This window comes from Mus caroli, unplaced genomic scaffold, assembly GCF_978045245.1.
Source record: "Mus caroli unplaced genomic scaffold, Mus_caroli_1 scaffold_14, whole genome shotgun sequence".
Taxonomy (NCBI): domain Eukaryota; kingdom Metazoa; phylum Chordata; class Mammalia; order Rodentia; family Muridae; genus Mus; species Mus caroli.
Window position 1 is genome coordinate 18,598,390 of NW_028227269.1, and position 23,646 is coordinate 18,622,035.

The following is a 23,646-nucleotide window of genomic DNA, read 5'->3' on the forward strand; positions in this document are numbered from 1 at the left end:
TGACCAAATCACTTAGAGAAATCCAGGAAAACAGAAAAAAATTGGAGGAAATCAATAAATTCCACAAAGAAGTCCAGGAAAACAAACCAAAAAGTAGAGGAAGCCAAAATTCCTATAAAGTCCAGAAAGAACACACCAACGGGTGAAGTAAACAAACCTATTCAATACATAAAAGTGGAAATAGAAACAAAAAAGAAAACTAAATCTTAGGAAATAGTAAAAATAAAAATTTAGGACTGCAAAAAGGAACTACAGAGGCAAGGTTCACCCACAGAACACAGACATGGAAGAAAAATATCAATCATTGAATAAGCAATAGAAGGAATGGGTAAATCAGACAATGAAAATATTAAGTCTAAATCTTCCTGATATAAAATATCATGGAGCCGGGCGTGGTGGCGCACGCCTTTAATCCCAGCACTTGGGAGGCAGAGGCAGGCGGATTTCTGAGTTCGAGGCCAGCCTGGTCTACAAAGTGAGCGCCAGGACAGCCAGGGCTACACAGAGAAACCCTGTCTCGAAAAACCAAAAAAAAAAAAAAAAAAAAAAAAAAAAAGATAAAATATCATGGAAATCCAGGACACTGTAAAAGGACTAAACATAAGGATACTTAGGAAGAGAGGAAGGAGAATGCTCCCTCAAAGTCTCAGAAAGTATTGACAACCAAATCATAGAAGAAAAGCTTCCTAACAAAAAGAAAACACAAGAATCATCAAAACACCAAACAGAAGGGACCAAAAAATAAAGTCTCTTCTTGTGTAATAATCAAAACATATAGTTCAAGGAAAGAATACTAAAACCTGCAAAGGTAAAAAGCCAGGAAAAACATAAAGGAAGATCTATTAAGATCACAGATGTCTTCTCCTTGGAGTCTGTAGACGCCAGAAGGGTTTGTACACATGTGCCGCAGAAACAACAGATGCCTTGATTTTAATATGTAATAAAATGACTACACCGTAAATGAAAAAAATTAAGATAGTCCACGATAAACTCAAATTTAAACAACCTCTCTCTAAATATACTGACCAACACAAAGAGATAGAGGTAGAATCTAACCCGAGGAAGTAAAGGATACACATGAAAACACAGGTAGTAAATAATCTCTTACAACAACAACAAAATACAAGGAGTTAGCAATCACCATTTATTGACTCATTCAATAAAAACAAGTTTTGATTTGGGAATAAATGTAGCTGTAAGTTGGCACAGGACTTTGAGGTTTTTGTGTTTGAAAGCTATACAACTTTCTGTCTCAGGTTGCATGTGGGCGGTGGGGTTTTGAAGATAAACTTCTGATTATACTTTTGTGTCTCTCACTGATCAGTAGTGACTTAATTCCAATAAATTCTTTTTTTTTTTCCTTTTTTTTCCCCCAGACAAGGTTTCTCTGTGTAGCCCTGGCTGTCCTCGAACACACTGTAGACTAGTTGGGCCTCGAACTTAGAAGTCTGCCTGCATCTGACTCCCAAGTGCTAGGATTAAAGGAGTGCACCACCACCACCCAGCCCAATAAATTCTTATCCTGTGCATTGTCCTGGAGTGTGAGTTGTGTTGAGCCTTACTGGACCCAACAACTTAAAGGCTTTACCACTCTGCTGACATTCATAGCATCTGTCTCTAGTATGAATAGTCTCATAAAAAGGAGTATATACATAAAAAGAAGCTCAATGAAAAAGCTTCACCATACTAAATAGATTCACAATGTTTCTACCCAGTTCAAATTCTTCCATGATGAAGATGACTACAAAATTGTGCAAAGGCTTTACCATATTAAATATACTCAGAGGGTTTCTCCCTCAGCCTTTCAATGGCTAGGAACAGATCTCATGACCAAACCAACTCTCAGAAAAGCAAATATGTAAATTGGGGTTTCTCTGCCATGCAGTTTGTCTTGTGTGTGCCTAAAGAATTATGACATGCAAAGGCATTACAACATTCATAACATTCACGTGGTTTCTCACTTGTATGTGATCTTTTATGTCATCTTAGATGACCTTGACATCAAATGCTTTACAACACCGATTACCTTCCTAAGGTTTCTGTCTTCTATGTGTTCTTTAAAAATAATGGAGACTATAGAGTTGTAAAAAGTCTTTATCACATTGATTATAGAGACAATAACTTTGTCAAAAGTCTTTTATCACATTGATTAGGTTTCGAAGGTTTCTCTCCATTATGGGTTCTTTTATGATACTGGAGACAACTGTGACTTGCAAAGGCTTTACCACATTGATTACATTCACAGAGTTTCTCTCCAGTATTTTTTTTTTTTTTTACATTTCAATCTTTTATTAGATATTTTCTTCATTTACATTTAAAAAGCTACCCTGAAAGTCCCCCTATACACTCCCCCAACACTGCTCCCCTACCCACCCACTCCCACTTCTGGGCCCTGGCATTCCCCTTTACTAGGGCTTAAAAAGTTTGTAAGACCAAGGGGCCTCTCTTCCCAATGATGGCAGACTAAGCCATCTTCTGCTACATATGCAGCTAAAGACATGAGCTCTGGGGGTATTGGTTAGTTTCTATTGTTGTTCTGCATACAGGGATGTAGACCCCTTCAGCTCCTTGGAGACTTTCTCTAGCTCCTCCAATGATGGCCCTGTGTTCCATCCAATAGATGACTGTGAGGATCAACTTCTGTGTTTGCCAGGTATTGGAATAGCCTCAGGAGAGACAGCTATATCAGGAAAGTATGTGTTCTTTTATGATACTGGACATGACTGTGACCTGTAGAGGCTTTACCACATTGATAACATTCATAGGGCTTCTCTCCAGTACGTTTAGTTTTCTGACTTTGCAGATGATACCAATTACATTCTTAGGGTTTCTCTCCAGTATGTGTTCTCTTATGACATTAGAGATAACTGGGTCATGCAAACGCTTTACCACATTGATTACATTCATAGGGTTTCTCTCCAGAATGTGTTCTTTTATGATATTGGAGACCATTGTGACTTGAAAAGGCTTTACCACATTGATTACATTCATAGGGTTTCTCTCCAGTATGTGTTCTTTTATGACATTGGAGATGACCATATTGTGAAAAGGCTTTACCACATTGATTACATTCATAGGGTTTCTCTCCAGTATGTGTTCTTTTATGATATTGGAGACCATTGTGACTTGAAAAGGCTTTACCACATTGATTACATTCATAGGGTTTCTCTCCAGTATGTGTTCTTTTATGACGGTGGAGAGTACTGAGATGTGCAAAGGCTTTACCACATTGATTACATTCATAGGGTTTCTCTCCACTATGTGTTCTTTTATGATGGTGGAGATGACTGGGTCTTGCAAAGGCTTTACCACATTGATTACATTCATAGGGTTTCTCTCCAGTATGTGTTCTTTTATGATGGTGGAGATGACTGGGTCTTGCAAAGGCTTTACCACATTGATTACATTCATAGGGTTTCTCTCCAGTATGTGTTCTTTTATGACATTGGAGATGACCATGTTGTGAAAAGGCTTTACCACATTGATTACATTCATAGGGTTTCTCTCCAGTATGTGTTCTTTTATGATATTGGAGACCATTGTGACTTGAAAAGGCTTTACCACATTGATTACATTCATAGGGTTTCTCTCCAATATGTGTTCTTTTATGACATTGGAGATGACCATATTGTGAAAAGGCTTTACCACATTGATTACATTCATAGGGTTTCTCTCCAGTATGTGTTCTTTTATGACGTTGGAGAGTACTGAGATGTGCAAAGGCTTTACCACATTGATTACATTCATAGGGTTTCTCTCCAGTATGTGTTCTTTTATGACATTGGAGATGACTGGGTCTTGCAAAGGCTTTACCACATTGATTACATTCATAGGGTTTCTCTCCAGTATGTGTTCTTTTATGACGTTGGAGATGATTGTGACTTGTAAAGGCTTTACCACACTGATTACATTCATAGGGTTTCTCTCCAGTATGTGTTCTTTTATGATATTGGAGACCATTGTGACTTGAAAAGGCTTTACCACATTGATTACATTCATATGGTTTCTCTCCAGTATGTGTTCTTTTATGACATTGGAGATGACCATATTGTGAAAAGGCTTTACCACATTGATTACATTCATAGGGTTTCTCTCCAGTATGTGTTCTTTTATGATATTGGAGACTACTGTGACTTGTAAAAGCTTTACCACGTTGATTACATTCATAGGGTTTCTCTCCAGTATGGGTTCTTTTGTGATATTTAAGATGACTGGGTGTTGGAAAGGTTTTACCACATTGGTTATGTTCATATGTTTTCTCTACAATTTGACTTTTTTTATGACATTGGAGATGACTGAGACATGAAAAGACTTTAGAACGTTCATTACATTCATAGAGTTTCTCTCCACTATGATTGCTTACATACCTGCAATGAAAATTGGCACATGTGATATGGTTACTATATTAATTTCCCTGTTCAATCATTTCATCAAGATGAATAAAGTTTACAAATTGGTCTACTGATAAAGATGTACCAGATCATCTGGTTTTATCACTTTATATGTTAATGGTGTTCTCCCTCATTATGGGTTGTTTTGCATCTTTCGAGATATCTGTGATGGTTATTACATGGCTAACATTTATAACATCCTTTTTATATGGGATATTTATATGATGTATTTCATCTATAGAAGGAAAATAGAACAACTCATAGCTTTATAACAGTAATTGCTTTCATAATTTTTCCTGTACGTGAATTGTACCACATTTGAATGTGAACCAGGACAAACAAAAAAATTTAAAAATTCCTAGTACCCATAAGGATTTTCTACAGTGTGAGCTTTGGGAAGTTCCCAGTAAAATTAGAAAACCAATTCATTGCAAACTTTTATCATATTCAGAATGTCTACCAAAGATGGAATCTTACAATTTTCTCACAGTTCTGGGATAGAAAGCGGTACATTGCTTCTTTCAATATCCCTATGCTCACATGGCTTTTATCCATTGTGACACATGATATATATATATATATTAATAGAAGAGTAACAGATGAAAGGTTTCCATGCTGCATTCACGCTGTTTGACCTTTTGTTCCTCATAGATGTGTAATATATGAATTAAGGTTTTTCCTATGACAACACTCTTGACTCTCATAAACTGTACCCTAAACAAATGATCAATTTCACTATAAGAATATGAGTATCACCAACTTTCCCATGGATTATTGGCTTATCGGAAGGTTTTGCATATATACTTATCACTATTCGATGTGCAATATCTAAGTCTTGTAAGTCTATACACATTGTCAGATCAGTATAGCTCTAATAGAGGTACAAATTGAATAAAGGTGTCTCTTAAGGCAATGTTTCCTCGTCTTTTTTTTTTTTTAAAGGAATGCTTTGTTAAATAAATCACATAACTACATCTAGGCAGTACATTTTTTTAAAGAATATTATAATTAGGGCTGGAGAGATTGCTCAATGGTAAAGAGCACAGACTGCTCTTCCGAAGGTCCTGAGTTTTAATCCGGCAACCACATGGTGGCTCATAACCATCTGTAACAAAATATAATGCCCTCTTCTGGAGTATCTGCGGACAGCTACAGTATACTTATATACAATAAATAAATAAATATTAAAAAAAATTGTAATTATAGTTATACTTCAAGTATTGACATTTTACACTCCTGCTTTGATTTAGAGCTTCCATATCATAGTAAAATTTCCTTAGAGGCATAATTGCATAAGCTTTCACATGAAAATTACCTTTCATTTCTTCTTGAACTTTGACAATGTCTTTCAATATGATGGTTTTCCCAAGTGTAGCCTAAAAGACAGTACCAGAAAAATGAATGATACAGTATTGGAAATGAGGCAAAATTCAAGGTACTGTGAATTTTCACTTCACTGGACACTATTTATTCAGCTCAGTCTTCCTTGTTCTCAATTGTAATAACAGAGCACCATCACTCACCAAGAGACATGTCTTCCCACTATTTTGAAAAGCAAAAGAAAATTCACAGTCATACCTATAACAGTGAGGTTCCAGTAGGTCTCCAGCATCACATCTTTGTAGAGATTCTTCTGGGAAGGATCCAGCAAATTCCACTCTTCCCCAGTGAAGTTCACATGCACATCATCATAAGTCACTGCATCCTAAAATGTCCCATACATGCATACATCACAAAGCATGGTACTGACATCACTGTAAAGTAAATGTACGCTTCCTTGACCATATATTCATGTAATTCTGGTGCTTCCTCCACTGACTTCCTGACACAGAAGTTATAATCTAAGTACCATAACATTTTAAAGGAAATTGAGTTGAAGGTTCACCTGTGTTGCTTATGAACATTTTAAATAAATAGGGTAAAGACTTTCCAGAGGAATTTCAATTGAGAGGGAGATGTAGGGTGAAATAGATCAACAGTACTGAGGACACATCCCAGAAATTGTAAGAAGAATCACTAACCAGAAAAACCATGGACAAGCAGGGTGTATTTGTTCACGTCTTTAATCCCAGAGTCATGGACAGGTATAAGTCATTGAGCTGGATCCTAGTCTGTTCTATGTAACACATTCCAGGACAGCAAAGGTTACATATTAAGACCCTTACTCCACTGCAAAAATCAACCACTGAGACAAAAATGATAGAAAGAACTCAGTTGTGTACTACAGTTCCTACAAAGAAGTAATGATATTCATATTCACGCACACAGGCAAAACACTCCTATTTATTTAAAAATTTCAAAACAAACACAAGAGTTTGGGGAAACATCAATACCCAAAATCCAATGACTCTGAAGCCTCAGGCAGTATTGATGTCATGAGCATATGCCATCCTCAAAAATAGACTATAATCTATGTGCCCACGGGGTACATAGGGGCCCCCAACCCCACTCAAAGGAGAAACAGAGGAGATTGGGAGGAGGGAGTCTATGAGGGCAGGGACCTAGAGTAGGGACAGTGATCAGGGTGATAATGAATATCTAATTTACAGGATAAACAAAAAAAAAAAAGGAAAGAAAGAAAATGGAAAATTTTGAGTGTATATACACTTTAATCTTCCCCAAGATAAATCTAGAAATGCTCCTGAACTGTTCAAATGTTTAAAGTCTCTGCTGACACTCAAAACAATATTTTGACAGCCACATCAGAAAGCAAAGTTGCAAAATCAAACAGCAAGTTATATCTTTCCAACATAAAATGGCACTGAATACCCCTTCCCATTCCAATCAATAGGAATGTGCACACAGTGAGAGAAGATTGGACAAAGGCAAGAAAAACAGCAGGGCAAACATCAAATCCTATAGCTTTGTCTCAAACACATTGGACTTCAATTCCTAAAGGCATAGATGGTGCTCTTCCTGTAACTTCTCATACATCTCTCAGTTTGGGTACTTCACCTCCCTGTAAGCACCTCTCCATTGCAGATTTCTCAATGCGTTAGTTTTCTCCACAACCTGTGGTCACAAAATGCAACTCAAACATCAACCTCACCACTTACAAGCAAGGAACTCAAACAGAGTCTTCCCTGGGATCCTGACTGTCAAAAGATGGCTGGAGTGGCGCTAAACTGAAACCATAGAGAAAGAATCTATGACCATGGTATTTTCATCTTTCAGTTTCCAGAAGCAGCACAATGTGGATGATCCTGTGAAGTCTGACTTCTAAATTAATGGACCCTGCCTCCCTTGGACCACATTTGCAGCAGGTTTTGTTTAAGGTTCCATTGTGGGATGAGGAAACACTGTGAATACTCCTCCCATTAATTTAAAACAAACAAGCAGGAGGAAGTGCTACACTTAGGGTACCTTCATAGGCACATACCCACAAGGGCATTTGCTCCACTAAGTTCATAGCCACTTTATTTATAAAAGTTAGAAACAGGAAAGAATGCAGATGTTCCTCAACTGAAATGTGGACACAAAAACCATGTTACATTTACAAAATGGGATGCTATTCAGATATAAAAAACAAGGACATCATGAATTTTGCAGAGAAATGGGTACAATTAGAAACTAATATCTGGAATGAGGTAACTCAGGCCCAAAAGGACATGCATGTACATACTCACTTACAAGTGAATAATAACCATAAGTACAGGATACCCACACTGCACTTCATAGACCTAAAGACAGTAAACAAGACAAGGCACAAATGAGCATGGTTGAATCTCACTCAAAAGGGGGGTATGAAAGAGACAGAAGAGGCAGGTGGAAGGGAGAAAACTGGATGGGATGTTAGTCAAGAAAGAAGGGGAGTGTTAGGAACAGGTGTGGTAAGAGACAAGAGAATGCCAGAAAGCCAGGAAAATGAAATGAAATCAGCAGATGATGGGAGGGTTAGGGTGGAGGCATCTGTGGAATGTGCCTGAGAATATGAATCGGAGGGCACAAATGTGGCTAGGGAGGTGATCTCAGCTTAGATATAAAGCATTGAGTTATGGGCCATGAAGAGGTGACATCTTGTAGTCAGGCAGAACTACCGGTGAAGTGTTCAGTACACCAAGAAAACCAAATTCCTTTCCTCCCAAAATTTGTTCTGTCTGCAAGTAAGGCAGGCAGAAACTTGAAACAGAGACTGAAGGAATGGCCAAACTATACCCTGCCCAACTGGTAACCTATCCCATGGGCAAGCACCAAGGCTGGCATTACTGAGGATAATTTGTTATACTTGCAGATAGTAGCTTAGCATCATTGTCCTCTGAGCGTCTCCATCCAGCATCTGACTGAAACATATGCAGACATCCACAGCCTAACATTGGACAGGGCTCAGGGAGTATTTTAAAGGAGTTGGGGAAAGAATTGAAGGCCTGTGAAAGAATAGGAAGGCCTTGAGGAGACCCTCAGAGTCAACTAACCTGGAACCTAGGAGACTCTCAGAGATGGAGCCACCAACCAAAGAGCACACAGAGGCTGGGACGGAGGCCCCCACCATATATGTAGTGGATGTGCTGCTCAGTCTTCATGGGGTCCCCAACATCCAGAGCAGGGTATGTCCCTTAAGCTTTTCCTGTCTGTGCAAACTGTTTCCCTAACTGGGCTGCTTTGTCTGACCTCAGTGGGAAAGGATGTGTCTAACCCTGCAGAGACTTGACATGCTATAGTTGGGGGATACTCAAGAGGTTCCCACCCTCCATGGGGAGATAAAAGGGAGTCAGTCATGAGGGACTGTGGAAGGTGGAATGGGATGGGTTTAACAATTATACTGTAAATTGAATAAAGAAATAGGGTAAGTTTCCCAGCACTCAGGAGGCAGAGGCAGGGGGATTTATGAGTTCTAGGACAGCCTGGTCTACAAAGTAAGTTCCCAGACAGCCAGGGCAACACAGAGAAACCCTGTCTCAGAGGAAAAAAAAAGAAATAGGAAGATTGAACAAATACTTATCAATAGATAAAAATCGACAAATCGGGCAATATTTTTTTTGTTTATTTTCCTACTCAAAATCTCACTGCATAAGCCAAGTACAAAAGTTTTCTGTATTCTTTCTTTCTTTCTTTTTTTTTTTTTTGGTCAAATATCACAGAAATGACCTCTTCCTAAGGTTTTCAGTCTATTTTGCACTGAAATACTATGACCTCAACTTTGTGTGGCTGCATTACTGTCAACTCTCCAATCTTCCAGACCCTATGGGAACAACCAATTAAGCTCCATATACAGCTTTCTATGACTTTTACCATCTCAATTTCTGATATTTTCCATATTCCTTCAAAGGAGACCATAGATTCTGTCCAGCAGCAAAATCAGCTTTTGAAACAATTGCTGTTGTTGTTGTTGCTGTTGTGTTGTTATTGTTGTTGTTCTACCTTGCAACTCTGCTGCTGTGATGGTTTCCTCTGAGCAGAAGCATCTCAGGTAAAAAATGTTTGTTTTACATGGTTCTGTCAGATCACAGCCCACCATACTGGGAGCTCAGACTAGAAACTGAAGCTAGAAAATGAAGGCAAAAATATTTGACAAACACTACTTCCTGCCTTGCTTTCTTGCTTGGTCACTTTCTGTAGCCTCCCTAGTCCTTGAAGCAGGCTGACCCAGACTTTGACCTTGCTGCCACTAAGAAGGATATTACCTAGTGTCTTAGTCAGGGTTTCTATTCCTAAACAAACATCAACACCAAGAAGCAAGTTGGGGAGGAAAGGGTTTATTTGACTTACACTTCCACATTGCGGTTCATCACCAAGGAAGTCAGGACTGGAACTCAAGCAGGTCAGAAAGCAGGAGCAGATGCAGAGGCCATGGAGGGATGTTACTTACTGGCTTGCCTCCCCTGGCTTGCTCAGCCTGCTCTCTTATAGAACCAAGACTACAAGCCCAGAGATGGTCCCACACACAAGGGGCCTTTCCCCCTTGATCACTAATTGAGAAAAGGCCTTACAGTTGGATCTCATGGAGGCATCTCCTCAACTGAAGCTCCTTTCTCTGTGATAACTCCAGCTGTGTCAAGTTGACACATAAAACCAGCCAGTACACCTAGGGTAGAGCCTTCTGACTTGATGGCTCTATTTGCTCTTCTTCAATATTCTGCTTCCTGCTGGAAGGTCCTGGAGAGTATCTGGACACAAGCCCTGTAGATCGCCTATGGGCTGGCTCCAGGCACAAAGAATGGGCTGTCAGAGGATGGGCCTACCCTCTTTATGAGCAGGGACTCTCAGTAAACTTCTGAGGCTTTGGACAAAAAGGATTGTCTTGGCCTCATTCTTTTGTTGCCCTCTGATGTCTTTCAGCCTGGGGCTGCCTTTCTGGGGAACCCAGTTCACATGGCCACAGGCAGCTACAATTCTCACCTAGCTCTCTCATCCAACCCAAGACACTTGCTTCCCAATATTGCCACCCTTCATGGAAGAGTTTTCCTATATCAATTATCAACACTATCTCTCAGAGACATAGAAACCAGCCATTCTGATGAGGGCACACCTGCAACTGAGGCTCCTTCAGATGACTGTAGTCTGAAATGTTGAGTTAAAACAACTATGACACAGAGAAATAATAAATGAGAAAGTTGTAAAATTTCAAAACCAATGATCTAACCATATCAATTACAGGACCCCTGCCACCTCATCAGGGAGGTGGAGTAGTGTCTGAGCCAGGATAAAATGGGAAGGGCTCCTTGCTCAGAGCATGGGAAAATACAGTGGAATGGGGAGAAGAGAGTCTGCACTGCCCTGTGGTGAGGTGTCCTTAACCCTGGATTCCCAGGTCAGTGAGACCAAAGAGGTGGCCAAACAGCTGGAAGGTGAATAGAGGAGCAGATTGCCCCACAGACCCAGAAATAAGACGGCTGGTCTAAGGAAGATATGTTAACTTTGCTGGAAGGGATGAAAAACAACCTCCCATATACTGACAGCTCCAAGTTCAAAACTATAGAATCACATATAGACTGAGAACAGCATTGTTTAGAAGGGGGCAAAATGAGGTCTTTGTCCTTTCCACCATTTTGCAGAGTCTGATTTTGCCCTGAAAGCGGTCATAAAGAGCTCTCTGTCAGGGGCAATTTAATGGGTACAGGTGCTCTTGATAAGAAGGACTCAACCCAAGGTGGAGGGTGAGTAACTATATCAATTGGGATGGAAACAGTCTCACTTCCTCTCTCAGTAAGAGAATACTAAAGTGGCACACACATAACAGAGGGCCACGAGGGGGCGGTGAAGGCTACGAGCAGATTCCACCTCTTGTACAGAGGAGAAAATGGCAGTTGTGAGCCATGGAGCAGGGTTCCAAGACTTCTGTAACTTCCCAGAAATTAAGACCAGGGGCACAGAAAACCCCTGTTGCAGGCCCTGGAACATCTTCCTAGCCCATTCTTGCCATGACTCTCCAGCATTTCAACTTCACTGGAGTTCCACATTCACTTTGTTCATCTCCCTCCATGAGTACTCAAGAAGAATCAAAAAACCAAGGTACCCAGACACATTTCTGACAGACAGGGCACTGATACAAAGAACTAATGACACATCCTAACAACGGTCTTTCAACCCTTACTATGGGAGTTCTAAGGGTCTTGGGTTTCCAGTCAAAGCATCAAGGTTTTATGCCCAACTCACAGAAACTGAAATGACCAGCACAGAGCATATTGCAATGCAAACACACAGAGGTCTTTTTATGAGCTCAGTAACAAGGACTCTCAGCAGTCAAACTCACATTAGGTACAAACTGAGAGATCAAGTCTAGAGGTTTTGAGTATTTATTGTAGTTACAACAAGAGTGGGGAGTTTGCATACAAATCAGCATTGTTAATATTTTGAAAATTGTATGTCTGGCATAATGTGCAGGAACCAAGCAAGGGGGGGCAAAAAAAAATATGACAACCATGATGGGTAAGCTGTTTCTGTTTTTGTTTTCTATAGGAGGTCTTAGTTATTTCTATGTAGATTCACCCTGCTGATGTACCTTAACTGGCTGTTGATAAGGGGATTTTGTCATGGGATTTTGGATGAAATGTACAACTGTACATTCTTAAAAAGCAAACTGTTTGGGCTTTACAAACTCATCTCTGTTCCTGAGCCCCTGATTATCGACAGAAACTCCTGGTTAACCACAACCATGCCTGTCTGTAGACTAGACTTTGTCCAAAGACTACCTCACTATCTGTTACTGCAGACACTAATATCAGCTGCCCTTACCACTGGAACAGAATACCACTGGAAATTTCCTATCCTCCTGTGCACACCTCCTATAAACACCATAGACAATCCCTACCTGCACATCCATTCCTGCCTCATCCCTGTGTCTCAGCCCCCACTTGGGCAGATATTCCCTGTTCAACCAAATTCCATGCCTGAAAGGACACAAGGTAAGCTTCCATAGATAAACTTTATGATTGATTGACTTACCCCAGATTCAATTTTCCCACTTGTTCCAACATTGTATTAAACAGGATGGGGTACTTGACCTCTCTCCTGACTATGTCTCCTTGTGGATTACTAAGATCTTCTGTTCCTGCCTGTCTCTTCTCCCAGCTTTTATATAACAAAGCATCCACTGTTGACCATACCCACCAGTCAGTAAAATAGGAAACTGTCAGTGAACACTCTCTTCAAATCCATGCATCAAACAGTAACCCAGGAACAAAACTCCCACCCAAAAAGACAAACCCAGAGGCCAGTACCTAGGTCAATAATCACCCCAACAGAGATGGCTACACACCAGCATAGCAACATAGAGAGTAACAGCCAGGAACAATTGCAACCAAGAAATCCAAGCTATCCCATCACAGCAGGTCTGAGAAATTAAAGCATGCAACAGATAAATTGCAAAAGAGGTTTTTGGGGGGAAGGGAGAGGAGTGAGAACCTGGGGAAGGGATAGAAGTAGACAAGAGGACCTGCAGACAGGCACACAGACCGGGAGGAGAAAGAGAGCCATGAGGGGAGAGATGACAGAGAGTGTACATGTGCAGAGAACAGAGACAGGGAACAAAAATAGAGAGCTGCTATAGCTGGCGGCTGATGTATCTAAAGCACGCCTGATAACAAACACAGGGGATGGAGGCAGGAAATGACATAAGCAGTTGCTAAGTCCCTCAGAGCAGCACATGAGATTACTTGTACACTGACAACTACAGAGGCAAGGTTCACCCACAGAACAGGAAAGGAAGACAGAATCTCAGGGATTCAAGAGGAAGAGAAAAAATTGATATCTCAGTCAAAAAATGTGGATTCTAAAAGTTTCATGGCAATAAACAACTGGGACTTCTGCAAAACATGTTAAGGCGAAATTACAAACGATTGAAATATAAGAATATCCTCTCAGAGGTCAATAATTTTTCAATAAAACCATAAAAAATTCTGAAATTATTAAAGTCCCTTTGCCAAATAATCAAATCACTAAACATATGAAGTAAAAAATATGAAAAAACTGCAGCAGAACAAAAATTAACAAAACCTAAACAAAACCAAAACAAGTATAATGTATGAAATCAGACCTATTAGATTTTTACCTGTCTTCTTAATGTATACTAAAAGACAAAGGGGTTTGGACATGTGTGCTACAGACTCAAAGAAACCACCCTTGTTTTCACAAGCCAGCCTAACTAAGGTCCAAAGGATTTGAGCAATGATAGGGAAGTCATTCAGAGGTCACCCCTGATGGAGCAAGTAAGGAGCAACACGAGAGACCTCACAGGTGCTCACATATGACTTATACTTCCCATCCAGCCCCAGAGAGGACTCACCACCCTAGCTTCCACTGCTCAGCACCACCCTGCCCCTATCCTCTGTGGGCAGTAACCCTGTGCTCATCATGCCTCGAAATCAGAGCTTCCTGAGGTCCTCTCACAGCACCCAACAGCAGAGCTCAGAGCAGGACACAGAGAACCATTCAAGCCTCCACAGTGAACTTGGGGAAATGCACCCGGAAGATCCCTCCTCCTTGATTGGTCAATGGGTCTCACCCTTGCTCAAGGTTAAAGTGTGCTTCAAGTCCAGGGCCAGAGCATTTCCAGATCTTAGGTGTGGTTTGCACTACATTAGCATTTGAGCCTGTCCTACAAGTGGACTCTCACCCCTCCCAGCCCTGGGAGAGAACTCAACATTCATGTGGGGCATTGGGCTATGCACAGACAGGTTGGTCTCCAGTTGAGCTGAGGTCTGAACCCCAGAAGGGTGATAATTCACTTACTTGACAAGGAAGGCATTAATTCCCTCATGCTTCTGGAACTCAGGCTCCTGCCTAAATTACTGTCCCCCACCCCCACCCCAGCCACCACAAGAGAAGCCTGGCTAAAAGTCACTTAGACAATGCCCCTAGTTTCTGACCTTCAGGCTAAACTACTCCCCAGTTACCTAGCAACAGTAAAGCCCATAAAAAGGACTGTTCAGCCCCACCTATCTCTCTTGATCTTGCTCCTTTGTTCTCTTACCTCTCACTTCTCTCACTCCTCTCTCCTCTTTCCTTTCGCTTTGTCTTATCCTCTCCTCTCTCCCTCTTACTCTCTTTCTATCTAGCCTTCCCCTTCGAGCCTTCTAGGGGGGGCCTCTCTCTCTCTTCTACCTTCTCTCTTTCTCCCTGCCTTTCTATAATAAAGCTCTAAAACCATAGAACGTTTCTGCTCATCAAGGCCCACTGCTCTTGGAGGAAGGGATAGATAGGCTTTCTCCTAATGAGCCCTTTCTAATGTCCAGATGGAAGGCCTTCCTGTGCTCCAGTCAAGATCCACTGTGTCACTCTCACCATTGTGGGAACCTCTCATCCCTCATCCCTCTCTCCCATAACCCCAAGGCTTTAGGAAAGTAGCCCCAGGGCTCCCAGGTTGGGCTGCCCCTTGTTCAGACCCAAAGAGTGGGTCAAAGGCTTAGATGCACACCTGGGGCTGACAGGGGAGTGTATGGCAGCTCTCCCACATCTCTGTCCAGATCATAGGTGGAACTCTGGCAGGATGTGGGCCTTCCCCCCTTTCCTTTCTTCCCCAGGGCCCCCTTTTAGTTCCCAACACATTCCAGCTCAGGCTAGTCAGCTGCCTGCTCCTGCCCTCTGTGAGCAATGATCCTGCATTACCAGGACCTGACTTCAGACCTTGCCTGAGCTTGCCTCACAGCACTTGCCTTCTTCTTCCTGAAATCCAGGGAAAGAGCTTGCATAGCCCATTACCCAAGGTGCAGTGGGGTTATCAATCTGAGTGGGAGGGAGCCCAGGCAATGAACATTAAAGAGGGATTTTAGGAAACAAGAGTTTTGTTTGTGGCTCAGTGCTGGGCTCAAGGAGACTGCAGCTCCCTTTCATCAGATGATACCAAATAATCCTGGGAGGAAAGCCAGAAATGTAAGGGAATCACTGTTGAGCCTTCTTGGTAGCCAGCACATCGCCATCAGTGGCAAAGTAGAGAAAAGCCACAGTTGTATTAGGACAGGTTCTCTAGGTAAACATATCTCAAATCAGAATGAATTTCTCTATGGATACAGTGAGGAAATTTAATAGAATGTCTCTCTAATGTCTAATATAGAAAGGCTCTCGGCCAAGGGAACTTAGAAAAATCAAGGACGGGTTATCTCATGTTGCAGGATATTGCAGCTGATATTCACTATGTACCAGAATTCTGAAGAAATAAGTACTTAGTACTTGCACTAAGAAACCCACCTCTGTACAGTTAAAGGACATAGAAGAACCAACCAGAGTGGTCAGAACTCCTGTTTTGTCACCTGCTGAAACCCTGAGTCACATGACTCCTTTGTGCCTATATGACCTCTCTCAAAAAGGAATAATCTTAAATAAGCCCATTTAATGCTTTCTTACTTTATAATTATTTTCTTTATTTTTGAAAGTGTAATATAATCTCATCGTTTCTATTCTCTAAACCAACCCATATATCCCTGCTTGCTCTCTTTCAAATTCATTACCTCTCTTTTCATTTGTTATTTTATACATATATGTATATTCCCTAAATATATAAACACAGCCTGCACAATCTGTATAATATTATTTATATGTCTGGCTGGCAACCAACTGGCAAAAGCACATTTTCTTAACATAGAATTAAAGCACATAAAAATACTGGTTATAGCCAGGCGTGGTGGTACACCTCTTTAATCCCAGCACTCAGGAGGCAGAGGCAGGCAGATTTTCTGGGTACGAGGCCCAGCCTGGTCTGAGTGAGTTCCAGGACAAACAGGGCTATACAGAGAAACCCTGTCTCGGAAAAAAATAAACAAACAAAAAAAAAAACCAAAAAACAAAAATAAAAATAAAAAAACAAAACCAAAACCAAACAAACAAACAAGCAAAAAAGGACAAGTCCTCCAGCCAGCCAATCTTCACAGTAGACCTGTTCTCTACCACTAAGGCATGCTGGACAGTGCCACTTCTACCTTGGAGATGATGCTTCAAGTATCATCAGGGAATGACACCCAGTTCAAAGGACATTTCTACAGTGCCACTACTGCAGACACAAATGAACCCCTACTCCTTTGCTGGTCTCCCCACTTTTCTCCTAGGCCTAGGAACAAGCACTGAAATGCCTTTAAACTGTGAAGCAGTGACTGGAGAAATGGTTTATTGTAAGAGAACTTCCTGCTCTTCTGGAGGTTCCAAGTTTCATTCCCAGCACCCACAACCAAGCAATTCACAGCTGCCTACAACTCCGGATGCATAAGCTCTGAGGGCATTTGCACTCTGAGTGTCACACACAGACACAAATCAATAAAAAGTAAATCCTAAAGAGGAAATCAGACCATGGGAGTCTGAGCCCCAAACCCTCTAACAGCTTTGTGCCACTCCACAGCCAACGTGCAAATTCTCTCCCCAAGGTAAAGCCCAGTGCTATCTGGACCTAAGCCACCCCTCCACACAGACCCCTCTGCTCTCCCTCACCTCTGATCACAGGCCTTCTGTCTGCCCTGATACTCACATCTCAGCCCTTTTCCAGGACTCATCTATGCACAGGTCTTTGCAAACAGGCAGCCTCTACATTCCAGACTGCTCAAAGGTCACCTCTGCAGAGAGGCCTGTCTTGACTTCAGTTTCCTCCCTTCCAAAACCACATCCTTTCCCCAAGTTATGCATAACCTTGATTCATCACTACCTGGCACACAACATGACATAATCACCTGTCTATCAGTGATTATCAACTAGGGAGGAGCCTTTTACAAATATCAAAGCTCCAGGCCTCACCCAAATCATATGAAATCAGAATTTAGGAGACAGAACCAGGTTCTTCCAGTCCACAGACCCCCCCCTCCCCCACCCGGCAACTCTGAACACAGCCAGGACTCAGGGCAGCCTACAACAGTACTTTCAAACCCTGGTGCACACACTGCTCCTGAGAGTGCTGTTAAAATGCACACTCTATTTCCACAGCTCTGCCATGGAACCCGAGGCTCTGCAAGTTGCACACCACACTGACTGGTGCTGTCAGGTGAAACATTTTGCAGTTGCAAGGGCCTATGCTCATCAACAGGACTTCCTGCAAGTATGTAAAACAAAATCCTGAATCTACATCACACAACAGAGTGGCCACCAACCCATGTGGCCACCAAGCATCTGAGACCAAGTAATGTTAACAAAGAGCTGACTTCATTCTTGGGCTACAATGCTGACCAAAAGCCAAAAGCGCAGTCCCCCACCATGAAAGGCCTCTGTAAGTTCTTGGCCTAAGCAGCCTTCTGCACCCTGGATGGATAGGAAAATTCCACCAAAGGCCTAGTTGATCACCAGCCCAAGAGTGGATACTTCCCTAAGGTAGGGACACAGATATGGAAGACTGGATTAAATCACCTTGGAGCCTCTTACACCAGGCTTCCATTCAAGGCCCTTTCATCCACATCCCTGATCACATGTAAGCAGTCCCAGTCTTCCTGTTCTCTATATCATCACCATAGATGCTCTCACAGACATGGCCTCACGTCACTGATCTGCCTGGAAAATCGGTTTCTCCCCATGGAATCACATATTCTTTCAAAGTGAAGAGATGTCTAATCCCTTCACCTAACACACAGCAGCAGGTCCCAAATGAACCACAGCAAGAGCTGGGGTGCACAAGGAGTGGTATCATAGTAACTGCACTACTAATCATAAAAGGGAAATTGAATTCTACTGGAGGGAAACCAATTCCACCCTAACTGATTCAAGACCTTCCAGAGACACCAATTCAAATTTAGGAGAAGCATAAAATGATGACCTGTTAACCTACTCCCTTCAAAGGATACACTGAGAAAAAGGGGGCATCCTTCTGACCATAGATTCGAAATCTGTTAGCCTGGGATTCTGAAGGAGCTGGTTTACAAACAAGTCACAAAGGACTGCAACTCAGAATCAAATGCAAGGCCAGTTCCCACTGGAACTGCTAGGCGGAGCATGAACAGCATCCCATGAACAGCATACCCTGGGAGTCTGTACAGTCTAGATGTTCATTCTCCTTTTGCAGTTAGAACAGCAAAGCAATTTCCAAGGTAACCAAGGACAACAGAATAAGAGACTCATGGCCATGGAAGGAAAAAGTTAAATTTTAATACTTAAGAGTCTATATCAAATTTATTTTTAACACTACATCAATGCCAAATGAGCAGGGTAGGGATGAATGGAGCTATGAAGAAGCCCTAACAAAAAACAGGAGTGTCCCAGGAATGCACACAATGTTTCTCTATTTCCAGAGTATTTTGAAGTAACCAGAGGCTTAAATAAACTAAGACATAAAAATCAAAGCTGGGAAGGGGGTGGGGGGTGGCGCAGCTCAGTTTTCAGATTTATGCCACAACTACTTATTTTCTCCCTTATTTCCAAAGCACAAAGCTTACACCAGTTGTGCTCTGCACTTTGCAAACTGTGCAGAGTAAGTAACCCAGAGAAAGTCAACAGGAAATCAAAAGTTTCAAACCAGCTACACTCTCACCTGTTACCAAGACAATAAGCTCCTTAGAGAGAATGCATGGGGGTCGGGAAGGCCTCTTAGGGGGTCTGGTGCTTGCTACACAAGCTTGTGAACCTGCAAGGGGATCCCCAGGATTCATGGGGAGCAGAGAAAGGCTGTGGGGAACTTATTCAGCAAAGCATTGCAAGTTCAGCCTCTGTGCTCAGTCAGCACAGGAGACAACACACACACACTCTCACAGGCACACACAGGCACACCTAGGGGGAAGGACAACAATTTCCATTTATATGCACACCTTCATCCATTCATCCATTTTCTTCTCCCCTGCTCCATTCTCATTCCAGGGTCTATACAGTAACTACAGTGAAATCTGGTAAAGCAGCTACCATTTACTAAGTCTACTGGGTACTGTACCAGAACCTTCAGTAATAGACATGATTATCTAGACTGTGAACTGGACTGAAAACGGTAAATGAGTGTGTGGGTGGGGAGGGTCTCATCCCAATTCATACAACTGGAAAGTGAGGGAGCCTGACTCGGAGGTGGCTGATCTAGCTATGGGCAGTTTTGAGAAAGCACCATCACTAAGCATTAGAAAAAGCCATGCAGTTTGAGAAAGCAGCATCCAGCCAAGTTCAAACTCCACTTGATGTGTCTATAACCTGAACTAATCTCCTAGCCTCAAATTCCTTATCTGCACAGCAGGGATAGATATTAAACACAACAGTTGGATACCTGTAATACAGGCCACACACTGGCGAACTACTGATATTCTAGCTACAGATGTGCAAGCCAAGAAAGCCTATTTCAGTCAGAAAATGACAATGGCTAGACATATTCTCCATTGGAAGCAAACAGGTTTGCCAAAGTTAATCACATAAGTTTACTAATTCCTTAACTCATTAAGTAGAAGACCAGGGACTAATTTTTTAAGTTGTATTTCTATGAAATTCATAACATTTTGTATGTCACAAAATCTATTCTAATGTCTCATTTTACCATAAAAAGACATTTGCTTAAAGTCCAAGTATTGTGAACATGGTGTGTTACTTACTACACTAGAGAGAGAACAACATTTTGTATTGGAAGTGAACATTAAATAATGTAGGAGAAAGAAAGCATTATTTTAAGTAATCCACACTGAGTCCTTTCACCCTTCAAATTAGTTCATACACACTATTATCTTAGAGCGGTGCTGGCTTCACTTAAAATGAGATAAGCCTGCAAAGATTTCAGGTTTTCCCTGTTTCCAACTCAAATCCATTTTCTGCTTAGGAGGCTGAGTGAAGCCAGCCTGCAATTTAACAGAATGACCAAATCCAGTCTCTCTTTAATCTACCCAGTAACTGAGCTCTTGGGTAATCTCCTGCACTGCCTGGAAAAACAGCTTTCGGTTCATCCAAAATAAACTAAAATTAATCAGAGAGAGGCCATGCCTACTTTAATTGCAACTTGTATTTTCCTGGCTTTCCAACATCTGCCAGTATTACTGATACCTAACTGATTCAATACAATGAGAGAAGCGTCCTAACTTTATAAACATGGGCTGTCTTTTAAGGACAACACACACAAGTGTCCTTTCCACAGAGGGAATCCTACCTTTTTTGATGTAATTATTTTCATAAGCATTAATGATGCATTTTCGAAACACTGTGACTATCTTCCTAGCGCTTTTCAAGGGCCCTCGTGGGGGAGGGGCTCTCATCCTCCACCTGCCTCATTAAAGGCATCAGTGGCACCTAAAGGACAGGCTGAGAAAAGTGGACTAAGCAATCTGCTCTCACTGAACTGGATACAACAGATTTACAAGCGGATCTTTGGGAAGAGGGGTGAGAGGAAAGAAAGGGGACGAGGATGAAGGAGAAGAATGGATACCCGAGCTTACTTCCAAGAGCAGGATGCTGAACCTAGTATGTTTCATTGAGTCTAGTCCTGACTGTGTAGGTCTACAAAGACAAATATTTTACACGAACTAATAATAGTCTAGTTTTTTGTTTGTTTTTCAGGCGAAGCCTAATAGCAAATGCTTTGTTCAGGCAAGGGGAAAGGATGTAACGACACAGCTTAATTTGAAAACTCTCTGAACAACAAGCTCTGGCACAAGTATTTTAAAATATTTACCCCATCTTAAAATTCTGAGCAAAGGAAATGTAGGCTTGGGTTCACTTTGCTACACGTGTGTGTCTCGTTCTCCAGCTCGTTCTCTGGCTGGACGCACAAAGCCTACAGAGCCGTGTGGGCGCAGGTGGAGGGCACTGGGTATCCGGCACCAGGCTCGGAAGCCTACTGAGTGCACAAGGCGCAGCGCGATCCCAGCCGCCTTGCCTCCCGCCCCGCGCCGGCGACGCTACCGCTCACCTCCTCGATGGCCATGACGGTGTTCCTGCACTGGGCCGTGCGCGTGGTGAAGCTAGAGGCCGTGGGCGCCTTGTAGTCCTCATGGGTCTCGGCCACGAATTCCGACACGGAGATCTGGTCTGGCATCGCCAGGGCGCCAGGGCGCGGACTGCGGCCGCCTCAGTCGCCCAGGGCGCTGGCTCCGACCCCGCCGCTGCTTGGGGAATCGGACAAAGGGGAGCGCGGGCCCGGAAGTCGCCGCAGGGCGCCGGAGCCACCACGGGACGCCCCCTGGCAGCAGAGGGCGTGCAGCCCACAGCTCTGCCCACTGTGCTCCCGGAGACGCCTACAGCTCGTTCTCTGTGAGCCCGCACAGCCAGGGGAAACTGCGCACCACCAAGTGGCTGCCCGGAAGGCCTCCCGCCGAGAGCGGCGGGGACCGGCGCGGTGGGGCGGGGGCGGTGGCCTCAGGAGGGGCGGGGCGGGGCGGGGCGGGGCGGGGCAAAGGTCTGGCCGCCAATCGGGGCGCTTGCCGCCTCCGCGCTGCCAGGAAGTGGAGGCCACAGGAAGAAGGGCGATGTGCGCTCTGGCCTGTCAGTGGCTGTGGGCCACCGCCTTGTGTCTGCCTTTGGGACGTGCTGGGGTTCGAGGGCGCGCCCTCTCCCGGGCTGCAGTGCCCAGCTCCCACCCTGCACCCGCCATGACCTCTAGCAACATTACCGAGAGGGCTTGGAGTGGAACCGGGGATACTGGCTTCCCGGCTGGAGGTGAGCCCACCCTTTTGCTCCCCAATCCCACCGTTAGCCTCAGAACCCCAGAATTCCCCACCAGAACTTCAGTGAAGGGCCAGTGAGACAGTGTGGGTAGCTCGCCCCCTACAGGACAGTGAAATCCTCGAGGGCACTTTAGTGGGACAAGATGTAGGGACAGTTGGGGATGCAATGATAGGGACCATATTCTGTCTGTGCACCTTCTGCAGCCTTATGAAGCCATGGGTAAAGGCAGGTGTTTTGCATAGGGAGTTGACCATGGTACAAGCCGAATGGGAATTCAAACCCATGTCCTTCGACTTGGAAGAATACTCCAACCCCTAGTAAGCATCCTGTTCCCTAAGCTTGTACAATTAGGGACACTCCCAGTTACTTGATGACAGTTTTAGGGTGGTAGGGCAGGCTTCACCCTGAGAAAATCATAGAATGCACTGATGTGCTGTCGGAAGTGAGGGATACCCAAGAGAACCAGAGGTAGAGCATAAGGGGGGTATTGTACCTGATGGTTCTCAGAGAGTACTCCAACCCATAGCTGATTGATCACAGACACAACTGGGCCAAAAATCATCTGAATTAGGACATTTTCGTCTATATCTCATTCAGAAATTCTCAGCTGTATTTTAAAAAACCAGAGGTTCTTAAGACACTAGTCAAAAATCACACCCTCTAACTCCCCGAGGCAAGAGGCATGGTTACTGCTGCTGTCAACAATACAGCCTAGAGAAACTTTACAAAAACCTTTTGTGTGTCTGAAAAGGAGGGAATGTGAGAGACATTGTAAACCCAACATGGGAAATAAAAGTGGTCTCCTACTGCCATAGGACAGTAGACCAGTCAATCTTTTTAAGGCTCCCATGTACAAATCTGCTGTATGAGGTGGCAGCTGGGTTCAGACATTATGTATGGCTTCTGGTATTTTACCAGCACTGCCTGTGAATAAGTTCAGACTTCAAAAATAGCTGTGCCAGTGGGTAGCTTTTATTCCTATGATAGGCAATAAATTGCAATCCCAAAACTCTCTAATTCTCTGCCACTTTCCACCATTGTGAACATCCTTCCATTTAGTGTCTCAGGGACACACCTATCTCAGCATGTATAACTCGAGGGTATTGTGTTGTAGTACAGGCTCTCCTTCACAAGGCAATTTCTGATCCCTCTGCCTCTCTTCTCACCTATAAGTCCTTTTGTTCTTTTCTGAAATTGAAGAATATTCCATGTAACTTTTCAAGGGTTTATTTTTGGAAACTTGGTCTCTGTGATGTCTTGGGAAGTTAAAAGAAAATAGTGGTTTTCCTTGGCA

General features: G+C 42.9%; 1 protein-coding gene across 1 annotated transcript; it reads right to left on the reverse strand.

Annotated features, from left to right (window-relative positions):
• Window positions 1–2,821: 2,821 nt before the first annotated feature.
• On the reverse strand, window positions 2,822–21,723 carry LOC147001154 (uncharacterized). The gene is given in 5 exon segments (XM_085830233.1): window positions 2,822–3,864; window positions 3,949–4,367; window positions 5,707–5,767; window positions 5,970–6,096; window positions 21,598–21,723. Coding segments are annotated over 5 exon segments (1,776 nt in total).
• Window positions 21,724–23,646: the final 1,923 nt, after the last annotated feature.